This window comes from Coregonus clupeaformis, chromosome 31, assembly GCF_020615455.1.
Source record: "Coregonus clupeaformis isolate EN_2021a chromosome 31, ASM2061545v1, whole genome shotgun sequence".
Lineage (NCBI taxonomy): Eukaryota > Metazoa > Chordata > Actinopteri > Salmoniformes > Salmonidae > Coregonus > Coregonus clupeaformis.
This window is the reverse complement of record NC_059222.1, coordinates 9,896,519-9,918,573: the sequence shown is the minus strand read 5'-3', so window position 1 is coordinate 9,918,573 and position 22,055 is coordinate 9,896,519. Positions and strand designations below refer to the sequence as shown.

The following is a 22,055-nucleotide window of genomic DNA, read 5'->3' as shown; positions in this document are numbered from 1 at the left end:
ATGCTACCGCTATTCATGGTTTTATTATGTGTGCTTGCGTCGGCCACATAGGCTACAGAAAAATCGCCACGCATGCATCCAATCTAGTCAGGCAATGTCCACATTATTCTCACATATTTTAGAATGTAATAATAATTTCAGTATCAATGCATTGGCAAGGCCTAAAAACAATATGTTTTCTTAAAGTGGTAAGGGCCATCTTTTTTAAAAACACTTTTTGCATGCTTTTGGGGGGAGAGGGCCCTATATGTACAATTATATAAATTATACAATTGTGTAACATTGAGGTCCAATTAAGTGCTTGAAAAAGTCCCTGAAAGTCATTGGATTTGACTTGCCAATGTCTGTATGAACCCTGCTTAAAGGATGTATAGTCTTAGGCCTATGTTGCAGAATTGGTGGAGTTATGGGTCAATTTGCATATATTCACTTTTATTCCACTAAGTACACATGTGGAACTGCACGAAAATAATTTTTATTTTTGTTTCAAACCATTTTGAAATGTTGATCCCAATGTCATATATTGGCCCAATTATTTATAGAAAGACCCATAAACAGATCTGGGACCAGGCTATGTTCTTTCTCCAGATCCACACACAGTGAAACGAGAGGATGCAGGGTGGATGCAGCTTGGTCTGGCAGTATGGTCAGCTACATGCTGCTCCCTCCAGCCCATGTAATTACCCAGCTATATGACTGAGTGGCCAGGATGTGAATGCCAATTGAGACTACAAAAGCCAGCAGTTGGTAGTATGGTTTTTGCTTTGTATAGCAGACCTAGCTATAGTCAGACCTACTACACTCATTCACAGAAGGAATACAACACAAATGATAAACAAATATTAGATATTGTATATTGATAGTGTATGACAAATTCCATTTTGTAGTTGTGTCACGGATTCTGCCGAGGCTGCCCCTCCTCCTTGCTCGGGCAGGCTTCGGCGTTCGTCATCACCGGAGTACTAGTTGCTGCCGATCTATGTTCTATGTTTCTATGTTCTACCTGTTGTTTTCAGTACATTTTGTTGTTGTTGTCTGATTGTCACACACCTGTTTCCCATCGTGCAATTACTCCTTCCCTATTTAACCCGGTGGCTCCCATTGTGTTTGTGCGTGTTTGTTATTTCGTTTCCTGTGTCGTTTGGTGAGCAGGTTTACTCCACCCTGTGTGGAGGTATTTGTATTTGTTTCTTTACTTGTTAGTAAAGTACGTTTTCATTGAGTTCTGTGTCCTGCGCCTGACTTCGACCCACTGCATTACACTGACACTCGTGACAAGTTGATATGTGACATATTTGGTAATGTGAATTTGAAGAGTTTATTTACAAAACGCTATATCCACCAATTTTTCAAATTTGTGTTTTTTCACCAGGGATTATTGCTTATGGGTACCTTCATGTGTGTATAAAATATTACTGTTCTCAAATTTTAATTTAATAGATTTTAGGTGTGTATTAAAAGTAGTTTGTGTTGCATTGTTTAGCTGGAATGGAGTGTCATGCCTCCCTTGGAGGTCTGGAGATTTTTGTATTGCAAAAATGGTTTGATTTGGATTCGATGTTACATTTCACGAACCATCCCCCCACACGCCCGGAGAAGGGGTGCTGTGTGTTATGTGCGTCACTGTTTTCCGTCCGTGAAGTTGTTGCCTATGCTAGTTTGAAGTGCTAGTTTTGAAGTTATCAGCCAGCGATTTATATTTATTGAAAGTGGATTACGCTGGTAAAGTCAAACGTCACAACACGTTCGAAAACCACTCTGGTGACAAACACACTTTTTTCCTGGTCTCCATTCGTCCACATGGCTGCTGGCTGAGCTTTGCTACCATCAAAAATATCATGAATATTGCCCACTATTCTCTTTTGTAAGGACCCAAAAAAAAGAGGCAGTCGGAGAAACTATTCAAGTAAGTAAATAAATATTTTTAATGTTAAAAAACTATGTATTATTAGCTAGCTAGCTAGCTGGCTACAGTAGGCCACTTTGTAGGCTAACTCAACTGAGCTGCTAGCTAACTTTACACACTGTTTAGCTAAGTGATTTAAATGTCATCAGCTAGCTAACTTCCTATTAGCTAGTTATCGTGATGTAATCGTTCTAAATAAAAAACAGTCTCCAAATGCATTTGTAGATAACAGCCATGGAAGAGGGTAAAATTGCAGCCCCAGCTGTCAGGAGAGTGTAGGCTACTGGATAGGGCAGGAAATATTGTGGGAGGACAATATGAAAATATTCTCTAGTTCCAGTCCCTAAAGGGGAAAACTTTGAGGACAGAGAGATAATAGCAACATAATATTCAGTGCTGTCTAATTTTAGTATAATGAAGCCTGTTTCTTTGTGATGTTTTCTGTCCGCAGATATGGAAAGCTGTGAAAGCATGTTTGCAGATGAAGAGAGCGGTCCCAATGAATGTCCCAAGAGACTAAGGGTATATCCTATATGCCATTGGCAGTGGTGGAAAAAGTACCCAATTGTCATACTTGAGTAAAAGTAAAGATACCTTAATAGAAAATGACTCAAGTAAAAGTGAAAGTAACCCAGTAAAATCCTAATTGAGTAAAAGCCTAAAAGTATTTGGTTTTAAATATACTTACGTATCAAAGTAAATGTAATTGCTAAAATATACTTAAGTATCAAAAGTAAAAGTAAAGGTATAAATCATTTAAAATTCCTTATATTAAGAAAACCTGACAGCACCATTATTAAAAATAAAAATACGGATAGCCAGAGGCACACTCCAACACTCATACATCATTTACAAATGAAGCATGTGTTTAGTGAGTCCGCCAGATCAGAGACAGTAGGGATGACCAGGGATGTTCTCTTGATAAGTGTGTGAATTAGACAAATTTCCCATCCTGCATTCAAAATGTAACGAGTACTTTTGGGTGTCAGGGAAAATGTATGGAGTAAAAAGTACATCATTTTCTTTAGGAATGTAGTGAAGTAAAAGTAAAAGTTGTCAAAAATATAAATAGTAAAGGAAAGTACAGATACCCCAAAAAACTGCTTAAGTAGTACTTTCAAGTATTTTTACTTCAGTACTTTACACCACTGGCCATGGGTGACTGTATATGTGTAGGCCTACCTACAGTGAGGGGAAAAAGTATTTGATCCCCTGCTGATTTTGTGCGTTTGCCCACTGACAAAGAAATTATCAGTCTATAATTTTAATGGTAGGTTTATTTGAACAGTGAGAGACAGAATAACAACAAAAGAATCCAGAAAAACGCATGTCAAAAATGTTATAAATTGATTTGCATTTTAATGAGGGAAATAAGTATTTGACTCTCAATCAGAAAGATTTCTGTCTCCCAGGTGTCTTTTATAGAGGTAATGAGCTGAGATTAGGAGCACACTCTTAAAGGGAGTGCTCCTAATCTCAGTTTGTTACCTGTATAAAAGACACCTGTCCACAGAAGCAATCAATCAATCAGATTCCAAACTCTCCACCATGGCCAAGACCAAAGAGCTCTCCAAGGATGTCAGGGACAAGATTGTAGACCTACACAAGGCTGGAATGGGCTACAAGACCATCGCCAAGCAGCTTGGTGAGAAGGTGACAACAGTTGGTGCGATTATTCGCAAATGGAAGAAACACAATAGAACTGTCAATCTCCCTCGGCCTGGGGCTCCATGCAAGATCTCACCTCGTGGAGTTGCAATGATCATGAGAACGGTGAGGAATCAGCCCAGAACTACACGGGAGGATCTTGTCAATGATCTCAAGGCAGCTGGGACCATAGTCACCAAGAAAACAATTGGTAACACACTACGCCGTGAAGGACTGACATCCTGAAGCGCCCGCAAGGTCCCCCTGCTCAAGAAACCACATATACAGGCCCGTCAGAAGTTTGCCAATGAAGACCTGAATGATTCAGAGGAGAACTGTGTGAAAGTGTTGTGGTCAGATGAGACCAAAATCGAGCTCTTTGGCATCAACTCAACTCGCCGTGTTTGGAGGAGGAGGAATGCTGCCTATAACCCCAAGAACACCATCCCCACCGTCAAACATGGAGGTGGAAACATTATGCTTTGGGGTGTTTTTCTGCTAAGGGGACAGGACAACTTCACCGCATCAAAGGGAAGATGGACGGCGCCATGTACCGTCAAATCTTGGGTGAGAACCTCCTTCCCTCAGCCAGGGCATTGAAAATGGGTCGTGGATTGGTATTCCAGTATGACAATGACCTAAAACACACGGCCAAGGCAACAAAGGAGTGGCTCAAGAAGAAGCACATGAAGGTCCTGGAGTGGCCTAGCCAGTCTCCAGACCTTAATCCCATAGAAAATCTGTGGAGGGAGCTGAAGGTTCGAGTTGCCAAACGTCAGGCTCAACCTTAATGACTTGGAGAAGATCTGCAAAGAGGAGTGGGACAAAATCCCTCCTGAGATGTGTGCAAACCTGGTGGCCAACTACAAGAAATGTCTGACCTCTGTGATTGCCAACAAGGGTTTTGCCACCAAGTACTAAGTCATGTTTTGCAGAGGGGTCAAATACTTATTTCCCTCATTAAAATGCAAATCAATTTATAACATTTTTGACATGCATTTTTCTGGATTTATTTGTTGTTATTCTGTCTCTCACTGTTCAAATAAACCTACCATAAAAATTATAGACTGATCATGTCTTTGTCAGTGGGCAAACGTACAAAATCAGCAGGGGATCAAATACTTTTTTCCCTCACTGTATGTTAGTAAATGTTGTATGCAAAAATACAGTTAAACATCACACACAATGTATAAAACTATTACAATTGGAGCAGGCCAACCCTGCTTGTCTTCTGGGTGTGCTGGGTTCTGTTTCAGCCCAGCAATAACACACCTGATTCAATTGATCAAATCGAATGAGTTGATAATCTAGTGTGCTATTGCTTGGCTGGAATACAAGTCTGCTCACCCAGTAGATCAAGGATCAGTGGATCAAGGTTGGCCACCTCTGGCATGGAGTTGTTTTTGTTCACCTGAGGTGATGCTTTAGCCTACTTGATGCTACTCAATTATCTATTGTTGTTTAGACTAAGATGTCTAATCTTTACAGAGTTAGCTTATTTGTACATTTTGAAGTGATGAAGTGTTGATTCTTTGAAGTTAAGTTTAAACTTGTTTTAATTGTTAAACTATTATTCAAAATCAACTAGCGTCAATGTTGATTAATCACATACAGTATCACAATCCTACAATAAAGAGGGGAATGGGTTCTGTCTCTGTGTTTCTGTGTTGTATTCTCAAATGAACATTGCATTTTTGTCTAGTTGTAAGATCTCCAATCTGTTTCATTTGATTGACACACTCTCTCAGTATATCAGCTATCTGAATCTATTTAGCAGCTTATCATACAGTGGGGAAAAAAAGTATTTAGTCAGCCACCAATTGTGCAAGTTCTCCCACTTAAAAAGATGAGAGAGGCCTGTAATTTTCATCATAGGTACACGTCAACTATGACAGACAAAATGAGGAAAAAAAATCCAGAAAATCACATTGTAGGATTTTTAATGAATTTATTTGCAAATTATGGTGGAAAATCAGTATTTGGTCAATAACAAAAGTTTCTCAATACTTTGTTATATACCCTTTGTTGGCAATGACACAGGTCAAACGTTTTCTGTAAGTCTTCACAAGGTTCACACACTGTTGCTGGTATTTTGGCCCATTCCTCTATGCAGATCTCCTCTAGAGCAGTGATGTTTTGGGGCTGTCGCTGGGCAACACAGACTTTCAACTCCCTCCAAAGATTTTCTATGGGGTTGAGATCTGGAGACTGGCTAGGCCACTCCAGGACCTTGAAATGCTTCTTATGAAGCCACTCCTTCGTTGCCCGGGCAGTGTGTTTGGGATCATTGTCATGCTGAAAGACCCAGCCACGTTTCATCTTCAATGCCCTTGCTGATGGAAGGAGGTTTTCACTCAAAATCTCACGATACATGGCCCCATTCATTATTTCCTTTACACGGATCAGTCGTCCTGGTCCCTTTGCAGAAAAACAGCCCCAAAGCATGATGTTTCCACCCCCCATGCTTCACAGTAGGTATGGTGTTCTTTGGATGCAACTCAGCATTCTTTGTCCTCCAAACACGACGAGTTGAGTTTTTACCAAAAAGTTATATTTTGGTTTCATCTGACCATATGACATTCTCCCAATCCTCTTCTGGATCATCCAAATGCACTCTAGCAAACTTCAGACGGGCCTGGACATGTACTGGCTTAAGCAGGGGGACACGTCTGGCACTGCAGGATTTGAGTCCCTGGCAGCGTAGTGTGTTACTGATGGTAGGCTTTGTTACTTTGGTCCCAGCTCTCTGCAGGTCATTCACTAGGTCCCCCCGTGTGGTTCTGGGATTTTTGCTCTCCGTTCTTGTGATCATTTTGACCCCACGGGGTGAGATCTTACATGGAGCCCCAGATCGAGGGAGATTATCAGTGGTCTTGTATGTCTTCCATTTCCTAATAATTGCTCCCACAGTTGATTTCTTCAAACCAAGCTGCTTACCTATTGCAGATTCAGTCTTCCCAGCCTGGTGCAGGTCTACAATTTTGTTTCTGGTGTCCTTTGACAGCTCTTTGGTCTTGGCCATAGTGGAGTTTGGAGTGTGACTGTTTGAGGTTGTGGACAGGTGTCTTTTATACTGATAACAAGTTCAAACAGGTGACATTAATACAGGTAACGAGTGGAGGACAGAGGAGCCTCTTAAAGAAGAAGTTACAGGTCTGTGAGAGCCAGAAATCTTGCTTGTTTGTAGGTGACCAAATACTTATTTTCCACCATAATTTGCAAATAAATTCATTAAAAATCCTACAATGTGATTTTCTGGATTTTTTTCCTCAATTTGTCTGTCATAGTTGACGTGCACCTATGATGAAAATTACAGGCCTCTCTCATCTTTTTAAGTGGGAGAACTTGCACAATTGGTGGCTGACTAAATACTTTTTTCCCCCACTGTATGGCATGCATCACCAATGCAGCCATAGGCCTACAAGTATGATGGCATTACTGGCCTTATGGGCATCTGTCATCGAAGCAGAGAATAGCTAAACTCACACATTGTTTACATGTTGCGCTGCAGTTGAAGTCGTAAGTTTACATACACCTTAGCTAAATACATTTAAACTCAGTTTTTCACAATTCCTGACATTTAATCCTAGTAAAAATTCCCTCTTAGGTCAGTTAGGATCACCACTTTATTTTAAGAATGTGAAATGTCAGAATAATAGTAGAGAGTGATTTATTTCAGCTTTTATTTCTTTCATCACATTCCCAGTGGGTCAGAAGTTTACATGAACTCAATCAGTATTTGGTAGCATTTCCTTTAAATTGTTTAACTTGGGTCAAATGTTTCGGGTAGCCTTCCACAAGCTTCCCACAATAAGTTGGGTGAATTTTGGCCCATTCCTCCTGACAGAGCTGGTGTAACTAAGTCAGGTTTGTAGGCTTCCTTGCTCGCACACGCTTTTTCAGTTCTGCCCACAAATGTTCTATAGGATTGAAGTCAGGGCTTTGTGATGGCCACTCCAATACCTTGACTTTGTTGTCCTTAAGCCATTTTGCCACAACTTTGGAAGTATGCTTGGGGTCATTGTCCATTTGGAAGACCCATTTGCAACCAATCTTTAACTTCCTGACTGATGTCTTGAGATGTTGCTTCAATATATCCACATAATTTTCCTTCCTCATGATGCCATCTATTTTGTGAAGTGCACCAGTCCCTCCTGCAGCAAAGCAGACCCACAGCATGATGCTGCCACCCCCGTACTTCACGGTTGGGATGGTGTTCTTCGGCTTGCAAGCAACCCCCTTTTTCCTCCAAACATAACGATGGTCATTATGGCAAAAAAGTTATATTTTTGTTTCATCAGACCTGAGGACATTTCTAAAAAAAGTAAGATCTTTGTCCCCATGTGCAATTGCAAACCGTAGTCTGTCTTTTTTATGGCGGTTTTGGAGCAGTGGCTTCTTCCTTGCTGAGCGGCCTTTCAGGTTATGTCGATACAGGACTTGTTTTACTGTGGGTATAGATACTTTTGTACCTGTTTCCTCCAGCATCTTCACAAGGTCCTTTGCTGTTGTTCTGGGACTGATCTGCACTTTTCGCACCAAAGTACGTTCATCTCTAGGAGACAGAATGCGTCTCCTTTCTGAGCGGTATGACGGCTGCGTGGTCCCATGGTGTTTATACTTGCGTACTATTGTTTGTACAGATGAACGTGGTACCTTCAGGTGCTCCCAAGGACGAACCAGACTTGTGGAGGTCTACAATTTTTTTCTGAGGTCTTTGCTGATTTCTTTTGATTTTCCCATGATGTCAAGCAAAGAGGCACTGAGTTTGAAGGAAGGCCTTGAAATACATCCACAGGTACACCTCCAATTGACTCAAATGATGTCAATTAGCCTATCAGAAGCTTCTAAAGCTATGACATCATTTTCTGGAATTTTCCAAACTGTTTAAAGGCACCGTCAACTTAGTGTATGTAAACTTCTGACCCACTGGAATTGTGATACAGTTAATTTTAAGTGAAATAATCTGTCTGTAAACAATTGTTGGAAAAATTACTTGTGTCATGCACAAAGTAGATGTCCTAACCGACTTGCCAAAACTATAGTTTGTTAACAAGAAAAAAAAAAGGAGTGGTTGAAAAACGAGTTTTAATGACTCCAACCTAAGTGTATGTAAACTTCCGACTTAAACTGTATATGTCCTTAATTTAAAATGATACCAGTAGATAATGTGTATGAGGCAAACCATATACAGTGGGGAAAAAAAAGTATTTAGTCAGCCACCAATTGTGCAAGTTCTCCCACTTAAAAAGATGAGAGAGGCCTTTAATTTTCATCATATGTACACGTCAACTATGACAGACAAAATAAGAAAAAAAAATCCAGAAAATCACATTGTAGGATTTTTTATGAATTTATTTGCAAATTATGGTGGAAAATCAGTATTTGGTCAATAACAAAAGTTTCTCAATACTTTGTTATATACCCTTTGTTGGCAATGACACAGGTCAAACGTTTTCTGTAAGTCTTCACAAGGTTCACACACTTCTATTTTGGCCCATTCCTCTATGCAGATCTCCTCTAGAGCAGTGATGTTTTGGGGCTGTCGCTGGGCAACACGGACTTTCCAACTCCCCTCAAAGATTTTCTATGGGGTTGAGATCTGGAGACTGGCTAGGCCACTCCAGGACCTTGAAATGCTTCTTACGAAGCCACTCCTTCGTTGCCCGGGCAGTGTGTTTGGGATCATTGTCATGCTGAAAGACCCAGCCACGTTTCATCTTCAATGCCCTTGCTGATGGAAGGAGATTTTCACTCAAAATCTCACGATACATGGCCCCATTCATTCTTTCCTTTACACGGATCAGTCGTCCTGCTCCCTTTGCAGAAAAACAGCCCCAAAGCATGATGTTTCCACCCCCATGCTTCACAGTAGGTATGGTGTTCTTTGGATGCAACTCAGCATTCTTTGTCCTCCAAACACGACGAGTTGAGTTTTTACCAAAAAGTTATATTTTGGTTTCATCTGACCATATGACATTCTCCCAATCCTCTTCTGGATCATCCAAATGCACTCTAGCAAACTTCAGACGGGCCTGGACATGTACTGGCTTAAGCAGGGGGACACGTGTCTGGCACTGCAGGATTTGAGTCCCTGGCGGTGTAGTGTGTTACTGATGGTAGGCTTTGTTACTTTGGTCCCAGCTCTCTGCAGGTCATTCACTAGGTCCCCCTGTGTGGTTCTGGGATTTTTGCTCACCGTTCTTGTGATAATTTTGACCCCACGGGGTGAGATCTTGCGTGGAGCCCCAGATCGGGGGAGATTATCAGTGGTCTTGTATGTCTTCCATTTCCTAATAATTGCTCCCACAGTTGATTTCTTCAAACCAAGCTGCTCACCTATTGCAGATTCAGTCTTCCCAGCCTGGTGCAGGTCTACAATTTTGTTTCTGGTGTCCTTTGACAGCTCTTTGGTCTTGGCCATAGTGGAGTTTGGAGTGTGACTGTTTGAGGTTGTGGACAGGTGTCTTTTATACTGATAACAAGTTCAAACAGGTGACATTAATACAGGTAACCAGTGGAGGACAGAGGAGCCTCTTAAAGAAGAAGTTACAGGTCTGTGAGAGCCAGAAATCTTGCTTGTTTGTAGGTGACCAAATACTTATTTTCCACCATACTTTGCAAATAAATTCATTAAAAAATCCTACAATGTGATTTTCTGGATTTTTTTTCCTCAATTTGTCTGTCATAGTTGACGTGTACCTATGATGAAAATTACAGGCCTCTCTCATCTTTTTAAGTGGGAGAACTTGCACAATTGGTGGCTGACTAAATACTTTTTTCCCCCACTGTATCATATTTTGTACATGCCTTTTAAGTCCTGACATTTATAAAATTGTTTGGTGCAAATCCAACCCTTGTAATTTAGGTACAGTATGAAAATAAGGAGATGACAATTATGCTACAGGAGATGAGCATTACAGGTAACATTTTATGAGGTTCACTTTATGTAAATCATTTTAGCAATGTTGCTTCCAAAATGATTGCAGTTGTTATCATACTGTACATAGACAGTACGTGGTTGCAATAATATGCTGTTTTTATCAACATTTTGTTCGCCTTATTATCGTGCGAGAAATGTAACTAGCTACTAGCTAGCTAGTTAGTTATACCTACGTAGCGTTGAAGATTAGCCGACTTTTCTCAAAACAAACCTCATTGTGGCTATCTACTTCTTGTCCCTCATGCTAGCCTTTACAGCCAAATATCACTTCAGAAACTTCAAAATATTTTTTTTTTGATATGGCCAGTATTGTAGATCATATCTCCCGTCTTGCTGCAGCTTTAGCTCATCTCGTAATAACAGAGAAATGCTGTGAAAACCAGCGTGCTTCAAAGATTCTAAAATGTTTGGTCACCGGTGCTTGTGTTTACATTTTTTGTCCTCACGCACTGTTGCACCCACAACACTAATCTGGTGAGCACCTTTGGAGTGCCGCCCAAGCAAGGCATTTGATTGGTTTGACGTGTTACGAGGCGCCACTGATTTACACCGGGTTCCGACCAACGATTTATTTATACACTAGATGACTGTTAGGGGGCGCTGTGTTGCAGCCACTGTGCCTCCATCTGTCACGTTCGTTGAGTACAGGATTGGACCAAGGTGCAGCGTGGTATGCGTACATGTTTGTTTATTGAATAAACACAGAATAAAACAACAAAAGCAACGTAACGTGAAGTCCTACAGGCTAACATCAAACAAGCCAAACACACAGAAACAAGATCCCACAAAACAGGTAGGCAACATGGCTACCTAAGTATGATCCCCAATCAGAGACAACGATTGACAGCTGCCTCTGATTGGGAACCACACCCGGCCAACATAGAAATACACATACTAGAAACTATCAACATTCACACCCTGACCAAACTAACAAGAAACAACAGGCATTAAAGGTCAGGGCGTGACAGTACCCTCCCCCAAAGGTGCGGACTCCGGCCGCAAAACCTAACTTAACAGGGGAGGGTCCTGGTGGGCATCTAGCCTCGGTGGCGGCTCCGGCTCCGGGCGTGACGTCCTCTCCCTTACTGCCTCCCCGTTGCACCCCTGGTCCGGTCTGGACCTCGGCGCGTTGCTTCCCCTCTCAGTCCTCCCACGATGCACCAAGCCCTGTCTGGACCCTGGTGTGGGAGGCCCCGACCCTGGAGAGGGGTTGACGTCTGGTTCTGGAGTGGAGCCGCTGACCGGAGCTGAACTGGACTGCGGTGGAGCGGACTGCTCTGGCACTGGAGTGGAGCCGCTGACCAGAGCTGGACTAGGCACCGGTGGAGCGGACTGCTCTGGCTCTGGACTGGAGCCGCTGACCGGAGCTGAACTGGACTGCGGTGGAGTGGACTGCTCTGGCACTGGAGTGGAGCCGCTGACCGGAGCTGGACTTGGCACCGGTGGAGCGGACTGCTCTGGCTCTGGACTGGAGCAGCTGACCAGAGCTGGACTGGGCACCGGTGGAGCGGACTGCTCTGGCACTGGAGTGGAGCAGCTGACCGGAGCTGGACTGGACACCGGTGGAGCGGACTGCTCTGGCACTGGAGTGGAGCAGCTGACAGGGGCTGGACTAGGCACTGGTAGAGCGGACTGCTCTGGCATTGGAGTGGAGCCGCTGACCGGAGCTGGACTGGGCACCGGTGGAGCGGACTACTCTGGCGCTGGACTGGAGCAGCTGACCAGAGCTGGACTGGGCACCGGTGGAGCGGACTGCTCTGGCACTGGAGTGGAGCAGCTGACCGGAGCTGGACTGGACACCGGTGGAGCGGACTTCTCTGGCACAGGTCTGGTGTGAGGAACAGGCATGGGCCGCACCGGGCTGGGAACACGCACCACTGGTCTGGTGCGTGGAGTAGGCACGGGTCGTGCCGGACTGGAGACACGCACCACTGGTTTGGTGCGAGGAGCAGGTACGGGCCGTGCCGGACCGGAGACACGCACCACTGGTTTGGTGCGAGGAGCAGGCACGGGCCGCACCGGGCTGGGAACACGCACCACTGGTCTGTTGCGAGGATTAGGTACGGGGCGTACCGGGCTGGCGACACGCACCACTGGTTTGGTGCGGGGAGCAGGTACGGGCCGTACTGGACTAGATACACGCACCACTGGTTTGGTGCGGGGAGCAGGTACGGGCCATACTGAACTGGATACACACACCACTGGTTTGGTGCGAGGAGCAGGTACGGGCCGTACCGGGCTGGGGAGGCGCACTGGTGACACAGTGCGTAGAACCGGCGCAGGATATACTGGACCGTAGAGGCGCACTGGAGGTTTGGAGCGTAAAGCTGGCACAACCCGTCCTGGCTGGATGCCCACTTTCGCACGGCACGTGCGGGGCGCTGGCACAGGACGCACTGGGCTGTGAAGGCGCACTGGCGACACAGTGCGTATCTCCGCATAACCTGGTTCCACAATGAACACACGCTCCTTACAGCGAGTGCGGGTAGCTGGCTCTGCTAACCTCTGCTCTAACGACTGAGCTCTCTGCTGCTGGAGGGTTAATTCCTCTCTCAGCTTCTCTTGTTGCCTGGCCAGCTCCTCTCTCCGTGCAACCATTGACTCCTTTTCCCTAAGGGCCTCCTGCTGCGCCTCCTCTTGAAGGGAGCTCTCCTGCTCTATCTTCGCGATCAGCCCCTGTAAGGTGTTTGCCTCTTCTATCAGAGTGCTAATCTCCAGGTCTCTCCGAGCCCCCCCCAAACATTTTCTTGGGGTTGCCTCTCGGTCTTCCTTAGCGGTCGGCACCGTTGGCGTCGCCGTTGATCCTCTCCTACCTGGGCTTCTACCTTCGCCCAGGGTCCTTTACCAGCTAATACTGTATCTCCTCCCAAGACCACGTCTTCCCCACCTGTGTCCAGGGTGTTTGCTCCTCCTGGGCATGCTGCTTGGTCCGTTGGTGGTGGGATCTTCTGTCACGTTCGTTTAGTACAGGATTGGACCAAGGTGCAGCGTGGTATGAGTACATGTTCGTTTATTGAATAAACACCGAACAAAACAACAAAAGCAACGCAACGTAACGTGAAGTCCTACAGGCTAACATCAAACAAGCCAAACACACAGAAACAAGATCCCACAAAACAGGTAGGCAACATGGCTACCTAAGTATGATCCCCAATCAGAGACAACGATCGACAGCTGCCTCTGATTGGGAACCACACCCGGCCAACATAGAAATACACATACTAAAAACTATCAACATTCACAACCTGACCAAACTAAGAAGAAACAACAGGCATTAAATGTCTTGGCACTCCCAGCATTGTAGAGAATATTTTGGAAGCTATAGAAATATATTTATTAATGTTTACATTTGTTTTTGCCACATTTATTATATTACAGACACCTTAATGCATACTTTTAAATTAGATTATGTGAGCTAAACATTTGAAGTACATTTTTGTTGTTGATTAATAATGTTACTGTCCCCACTACAACAACAACAAAAATACTTAAATACATGTAATTTTTGAAGTACTGTAGAATTCCATGAATTCTTATGGAGGATTGCTCCTACTGGGGAGTGCCAATATGACCGACCGGTTGCTTCAAAGCGTCTCAATGGCCAATACATAGCATCAGCAATCCAGGGTTTATATAAATCATTGGTTCCGACCCCTCTTTAGCTGATTTCTGCCATGGAACTTCCCCAGGCTTCCTTTAGGGAAGCCTGGTTTGCGACGAGGCTAAATCAGGGCATCTGATTACTGAGTGAGTAAGCAAACAGTCTAGAGACTGAAGCATTGACATTTCCACTTGAACTTTTCATGCTCTTCTCTCCTTTGTACAGCACTTGTCAACATATCTTTAACATGAAACAACATTTTCTTATTTTGAAAGACCATACATTTGATTATTTTCAGTGCTGCTTCTTTGACTGATCGTGTCAATAAAGCATTGCTGTTTTACTGAAGAGAAAACCTTGACCTTGACGACCATCCACTAAAGCACACGGTTCAATCAATTGGGCGAGGTGCACAAGCCTTAGTGGCTCTCTTTTGGGGGAAATTTGTTTTACTGACCAAGATAGTGACTTTGTTGAATGGCTTGTTATGTGTGTGTGTGTGTGTGTGTGTGTGTGTGTGTGTGTGTGTGTGTGTGTGTGTGTGTGTGTGTGTGTGTGTGTGTGTGTGTGTGAGAAGGAGAGAGACAGACAGACAGACAGACAGACAGACAGACAGACAGACAGACAGACAGACACAGACAGACAGACAGAGGGAAGAAAGTGAGCTGCACTTCTAGCCTCCTGCCAAATGTATGACCATATTAGAGACACACATTTCCCACAGATCACAAAGACCCACAAATAATTTGTAGACAAATCAAACATTGATAAACTCCCATATTTGTTAGGCGAACTATCGCAGTGTGCAATCACAGCAGCAAGATCTGTGACCCATTGCCATGAGAAAAGGGCAACCAGTGGAGCACAAACAACATTGTAAATACAATCCATATCTGTTTATTTATCTTCCCCTACCTACCATTGGTACTTCAAATATTTGCACATTGCTAAAACACTGTACACAGCTGATAGCATAACATTAGAAATGCCTTTATCTTCTTGAAACCTTTGTGAGTGCAATGTTTACCATTAATTGTTGTTGTTTTGTTGTTGTTGTTTTTTGTTGTCATTTTTGTTAGTTTATTTCACTTGCTGTGGCAATGTAAACATATGTTTCCCATGTCAATAAAGCCCCTTTGAATTGAATTGAGACAGAGAGCGAGAGGGAGAGGGAGAGAATGATGGTTGGAAGAGAGCGAGAGACAGAGACAGACAGAAGAAAGAATAGAGAGAGACAGAGAGCGAGAACGAGGGAAGAAAGGAGAGAACAGAGAGTGATGTGATTGCACTCTCTGTCCTTCACCTCCCAGTCTCCTTCTTGATCAAACAAACACAGTGATATCATATGTCACTCACTCTAAGTACACTTGGTGCTTTCAAGACAACTGGGAACTTAGAAAAAAACGAGGTCAAATCATGACGTCAGTGATCTTCAGGTTGGAAAGTTGGAGCCCTAGAAAGATGCCAAAGTTTCCGACTTGGAATTCCAAGTTTGATGACGTTCAAAAATATTTTTCCCATTCTGAGCTCATTTTTTTCCAAAGTTTCCAGTTGTCTTGATCGCACTGAAGTCTGAGATTTCCGAGTTCCTAATTCCCAGTTGTTTTGAACAACTGTCACACACACACACAATCTGAACTGAATCAGTGGGAGAGGTTGACCATCCTCTGGAGGGGGAAATCATTATGTGATTGACTAGATCATATTTGATGATGTACTCTATAATCTACTCCTTGTACTCTATAATGTCATTCAGTGAGAAGATTATTCTGCCATACTGTACATTTGCTGCCAATGACTATTTTCTTTGTTTGTATTTTTGTGTTTTCAACAGCCATGAAGTCTGGAGGCACCCAACTGAAACTCATCATGACGTTCCAGAACTACGGTCAGGCTCTGTTCAAACCTATGAAGTAAGTAGACTGCTTTATGCCAACCAGAAATGCTTCTCATGGTGATGTATTTTATAGGTTCAGTAGGCTATTCTTACAGTTCCGCAAGGGGACAATCTCAATGTGGTCTCAGAGCATTTCGTAAATCTGAGACACTCCATTTAGTATGATATGTTTCGTATGGTATGTATTAATTAGTGGATGTCGATCATCCATTTCGTATGATATGTTGTGAATTACAATTTGTATGATATGTTACGAATTGCAATTCGTACAATATGTTACGAATTGTGATTCGTACAATATGTTACAAAATAGCAAAACGTATGATGTATTACGAATTGCAATTTTATCTAGGGGTGGCTAACGCTAACGTTAACTATCTGGCTAACGTTAACTAGGCTAGAGGTTAGGGTTAGGGGTTAATTGTAGGGTTAAGGTTAGGGTTAGGTTAAAGAGTTAGGGTTAGGGGAAGGGTTAGCTAAAATGGTTAAGGTTACGGTTATGGAAATGGTTAGCTAACATGCTAAGTAGTTGCAAAGTAGCTAAAAAGTAGTAAGTAGTTGCAAAGTTGCTAAATTGCTAATGTTGTCCGTGATGAGATTCAAACACGCAACCTTTGGGTTGCTAGACATTCGCATATACGCCCACCCATCTGTTGCTAGACTTTCGCATTATACGCCCACCCTCCCACCCTGACCGACCGACCAACCAACCAACCCACCCAACCCAACCTCCTTTCGTTTTTACCTTAAATAACCTTCTGTCTTATGTAACCATACCAAATGTAACATATCATACTAATTTCAGTGTCCCGGATTTACGTTCACTATGTTACATCTAGTCTATCAGACTAGTCTGACAATCTAGATCAGGGATCTCCAACAGGTAGTTCCCGCTATCTACCAGTAGCTCGCAGCCCACTTATGAGTAGCTTGCCAATTCATTCTGGAAGTACATGCATTTTTTCATGTGTTCAATTGCAAACTGTCCTAAACATAAAGCTCTCGGCTACTATCCAATCAAAGCCACATTGACATTATCCAACCCCTGGTTAGCCACTATTGACTTAATAAGCAATATCTGCCAATAAAAAAAGTTTGGGGTCACTTAGAAGTGTCCTTGTTTTAGAAAGAAAAGCAATTTTTTTGTCCATTAAAATAACATCAAATTGATCAGAAATACAGTGTAGACATTGTTAATGTTGTAAATGGCTATTGTAGCTGGAAACGGCTGATTTTTAATGGAATATCTACATAGGCGTACAGAGGCCCATTATCAGCAACCATCAGTCCTGTGTTCCAATGGCACGTTGTATTTGCTAATCCAAATGTATCATTTTAAAAGGCTAATTGATCATTAGAAAACCCTTTTGCAATTATGTTAGCACAGCTGAAAACTGTTGTGTTGATTAAAGAAGCAATAAAACTGGCCTTCTTGAGACTAGTTGAGTATCTGGAGCATCAGCAATTGTGGGTTCGATTACAGGCTCAAAATGGCCAGAAACAAATAACTTTCTTCTGAAACTCGTCAGTCTATTCTTGTTCTGAGAAATTAAGGCTATTCCATGTGAGAAATTGCCAAGAAACTGAAGATCTCGTACAACGCTGTGTACTACTCCCTTCACAGAACAGCGCAAACTGTCTCTAACCAGAATAGAAAGAGGAGTGGGAGGCCCCGGTGCACAACTGAGCAAGAGGACAAATACATTACAGTGTCTAGTTTGAGAAACAGACGCCTCACAGGTCCTCAACTGGCAGCTTCATTAAATAGTACCCGCAAAACACCAGTCTCAACATCAACAGTGAAGAGGCGACTCCGGGATGCTGACCTTCTAGGCAGAGTTGCGAAGAAAAAGCCATATCTCAGACTGCCCATCTTAATATTTTATTTTTATTGGCCAGTCTGAGATACGGCTTTTTCTTTGCAATTAAATGTTAACTGCAAAGTAGGCTTACCTGACAGAACTATTTCATGATTATTTGTATCAACTGGGTGGCCATTGTTTTGCAAACTCTGCCATGGCATTTGCTGTAGCAGTAGGCCTAACAGCAGAAGCATCACTAGACAGACACATTCCTCTCTTGCTAGATGTGCAATTAAAATGGAATTACACAGAAAAATCTAAATAGGTTTTTTCCAGACCTGATTTAAGCATTGACATGGACTCAGAACATCAATTTTTGTTGTTTCTCTATGAATAATTGTAATTTTGAGAGTAAAAAAACAGAAGGAAAAAAATCATAAACCAGGAGAAAAAAATAGTAGCTCGCGACATGTGTAATACCATTTTTTTATAGCTCTCATTCTAGAAAAGGTTGGAGACCCCCCGATCTAGATGAATAAAGTTTAAATGAAAACAAACATTATTTATTATTATATTGTATCCAGGTTGGCCCCTGTAGCTCAGTTGGTAGAGCATGGCGCTTGCAACGCCAGGGTTGTGGGTTCGTTTCCCATGGGGGGCCAGTATGAAAATGTACGCACTCACTTAACTGTAAGTCGCTCTGGATAAGAGTGTCTGCTAAATGACGTAAATGTAAAATATTGTAATGATATACTTCCTCATGATAAACTTGGTCCTTTAGTCCTAATCCTTTTCATGATTGTTGTAGCTAGCTGGGTTTTAAATGTAATTCCTTTTGTTATCATAATTGTAATTTAATTGAGGGTTAATCATTGTCACCCTCCCGTTGTGTGTGGCCTCAGTGTCAGTGTGGAGAGCTGGGTTAAGCCTGTGGATGATCGCAGGGAGGAAGAGGTGGCGGAGGCGGAGAGAAGCTATTCAGAGGCTGTCATAATTACTAACTCCTTCAGTCTACTCACATAAAGTCAAGCTAGACGCACCTCAAATCACCCTGACATAACTGTGTGTGTGTGTGTGTGTTTGTGTGTGTGTGTGTGCATGCGTGTGTGTGCAGCTGTAACATCGCAAAGAGGCTCAGGAGAGGAGCATACCAACAAATATTGAAATATGATCCAAATCTATCCAGATTATCTCTCTGTGGTACACTAATATTGAACTTAAACAGAAACAAATCTATTTGTTGTCTGCAGCTGTCAACTCATCTCTGGTATTATCCCCTGGTGTTCCTCTAATCTAGAGACAGGAGGGGCAGGAGGGGCAGGAGGAGTATGAGGGTTGTTTTCACTCCCCTGTCTTGATACACTTCCTTTAACAAAACATGGCCATCCGAACTGTCTTGACGGCACAGTTGGACACCAATCTCCGTCCAGCTGAATTGGCATACATATCCTCTCACTCCTCCATACTATTCCCAATTTTCCCTAAACTAAAAAAAAAATGTTTTACCCCTTTTTCTCCCCAATTGGTAGTTACAGTTTTGTCCCATCGCTGCAACTCCCTTATGGACTCGGGAGAGGCAAAGGTCGAGAGCCATACGTCCTCTGAAACACAACCCTGCCAAGCCACACTGCTTGCTTAACCTGGAAGCCAGCCGCACCAATGTGTCAGAAGAAACACTTGTACAACTGGCGACCGTGTCAGCGTGCATGCGCCCGGCCCGCCACAGGAGTCACTAGAGTGCGATGGGACAAGGATATCTCGGCCAGCCAAACCCTCCCCTAACCCGGACGACGCTGGGCCAATTGTGCGCCGCCTCATGGGTCTCCCGGTCGCGGCCGGCTACCCAAAAACCTAACCTTAACCCAAATTCAAAAAAATTAATAATATATACCCTTTTTCGTGATTCCGATCTTGTCTCATCGCTGCAACTCCCCAACGGGCTCGGGAGAGGCAAAGGTCGAGTCATGAGTCCTCCGAAACATGACCCGCCAAACCACGCTTCACCCGCTCACTTAACCCAGAAGCCAGCTGAACGAATGTGTCGGACAATACACTGTTCAACTGATGACCAAAGTCAGCCTGCAGGCGCCCGGCCCGCCACAAGGAGTTGATAGAGCGCAATGAGCCAAGTAAAGCCCCCCCCGGCCAAACCCTCCCCTAACCGGACAACGCTGGGCCAATTTTGCGCTGCCCTATGGGACTCCCGGTAATGACACAGCCTGGGATCGAACCCGGGTCTGTAGTGACGCCTCAAGCACTGCGATGCAGTGCCTTAGACCGCTGCGCCACTCGGGAGGCATTTTCCCTTTACCCAAAAACCTAACCTTAACCCTAATTATTTTTAAAAAAAATGGTGATTACAATCTTGTCTCATCGCTGTAACTCCCCGACGGGCTCGGGAGAGGCAAACCACACTTCTTAACACCCGCTCGCTTAACCAATGTGTCGGACGAAACACTGTTCAATTGACAACAAAAGTCAGCCTGCAGGCGCCCGGCCCGCCACAAGGAGTTGCTAGAGTGCTCTGAGCCAAGTAAAAACCCTCCCCTAACCCGGACAACGCTCTGCCTATTTTGCGCCGCCCCAGGCTGTAGTGACGCCGCAACACTGCGATGCAGTGCCTTAGACCGCTGCGCCACTCGGGAGGCCCCTAACACCAATTCTAACCTTAACCCTAGACCCCCTAGAAATAGCATTTGACCTTGTGGGGACTAACAAAATGTCCCCAGTTTTGTTAATTTACTATTCTTGTGGGGACTTCTGATCCCCACAAGTATAGTTAAACACGTCCACACACACACACACACACACACACACACACTGACGTACACGCACACATACGCACACTGACATACAGTGACATACATGCACACACCGTTCCATAACACCCCACCAACTCACTCCTCTCTCCTCAATCTGTTGGCGTGTTGCCACATGGTGCATTAAAGAGATAGAGGCGCAACATCAAAGACTTCACAGGGCATCAGCTTCTCCTCTGAACACAAATGCATCATGCAAGAGATCGGCCTCCTTCTACCAGTAAACCGGCTTCAGAATAGAAAGGCACAGAGCAGAAAACCAATAGTGCTGCTCTGTATCGATCCCATATCTCTCTCTCTCTCTCACCGACAAATATTGAAATACAATCAAAATCCATTCAGATTATCTCTCTGCAGGACACTAATATTGAACTTAAACAGAAACAAAATTACAGAAACAAAATTAAATTTGTTTGAAAAGTAAGAACCTGTGGTGATGTGTTTGGGATTTAAATATATTTGTTGTCTGCAGCTCTCAACTAATCTCTGGTATTATCCTCTTGGTGTACATATCCTCTCACTCCTTTTATAACTGACCTTGTGGGGACAAACAATTCAGTCCCATTCAAAATCCTATTTTCCCTAACCCCTAACCCTAACCCTTACCCTAACCTTAACCCAAAAACCTAACCTTAACCCTAACCCTAAACCTAACCCTAAAACTAACCCTAGCTCCTAATTCTAACACAAATTCTAACATTAACCCTAAACCCCCTAGAAATAGTAGTGACCTTGTGGGGACTAACAAAATGTCTACAGTTGGTCAAATATGATTATGTTTACTATTCTTGTGGGGACCTCTGGTCCCCACAAGTATAGTTAAACACGTCCACACAAACACGCACACACACACACACACACACACACACACACACACACACTGCCACATGGTGCATTAAAGAGATAGAGGCGCAACATCAAAGACTTCACAGGGCATCAGCTTCTCCTCTGAACACAAATGCATCATGCGAGAGATCGGCCTCCTTCTACCAGTAAACCGGCTTCAGAATAGAAAGGCACAGAGCAGGTGCAGAGCAGAAAACCAGTAGTGCTGCTCTGTATCGATCCCATGTACAGTGGGGAAAAAATGTATTTAGTCAGCCACCAACTGTGCAAGTTCTCCCACTTAAAAAGATGAGAGAGGCCTGTAATTTTCATCATAGGTACACGTCAACTATGACAGACAAATTGAGAATTTTTTTCTCCAGAAAATCACATTGTAGGATTTTTAATGAATTTATTTGCAAATTATGGTGGAAAATAAGTATTTGGTCACCTACAAACAAGCAAGATTTCTGGCTCTCACAGACCTGTAACTTCTTCTTTAAGAGGCTCCTCTGTCCTCCACTCGTTACCTGTATTAATGGCACCTGTTTGAACTTGTTATCAGTATAAAAGACACCTGTCCACAACCTCTAACAGTCACACTCCAAACTCCAC

At 43.5% G+C, this 22,055-nt stretch overlaps 1 protein-coding gene across 1 annotated transcript in view; it reads left to right on the top strand.

Moving 5' to 3' along the window:
* Positions 1 to 22,055, top strand: part of LOC121547514 (extracellular serine/threonine protein kinase FAM20C-like) — an 85,895-nt gene that overhangs the window by 4,085 nt on the left and 59,755 nt on the right. The window contains exon 3 of the mRNA XM_041858838.2: positions 15,932 to 16,010. Coding sequence (XP_041714772.1) covers positions 15,932 to 16,010 — 79 coding nt within the window. The remainder of the gene's footprint in view (positions 1 to 15,931; positions 16,011 to 22,055) is intronic.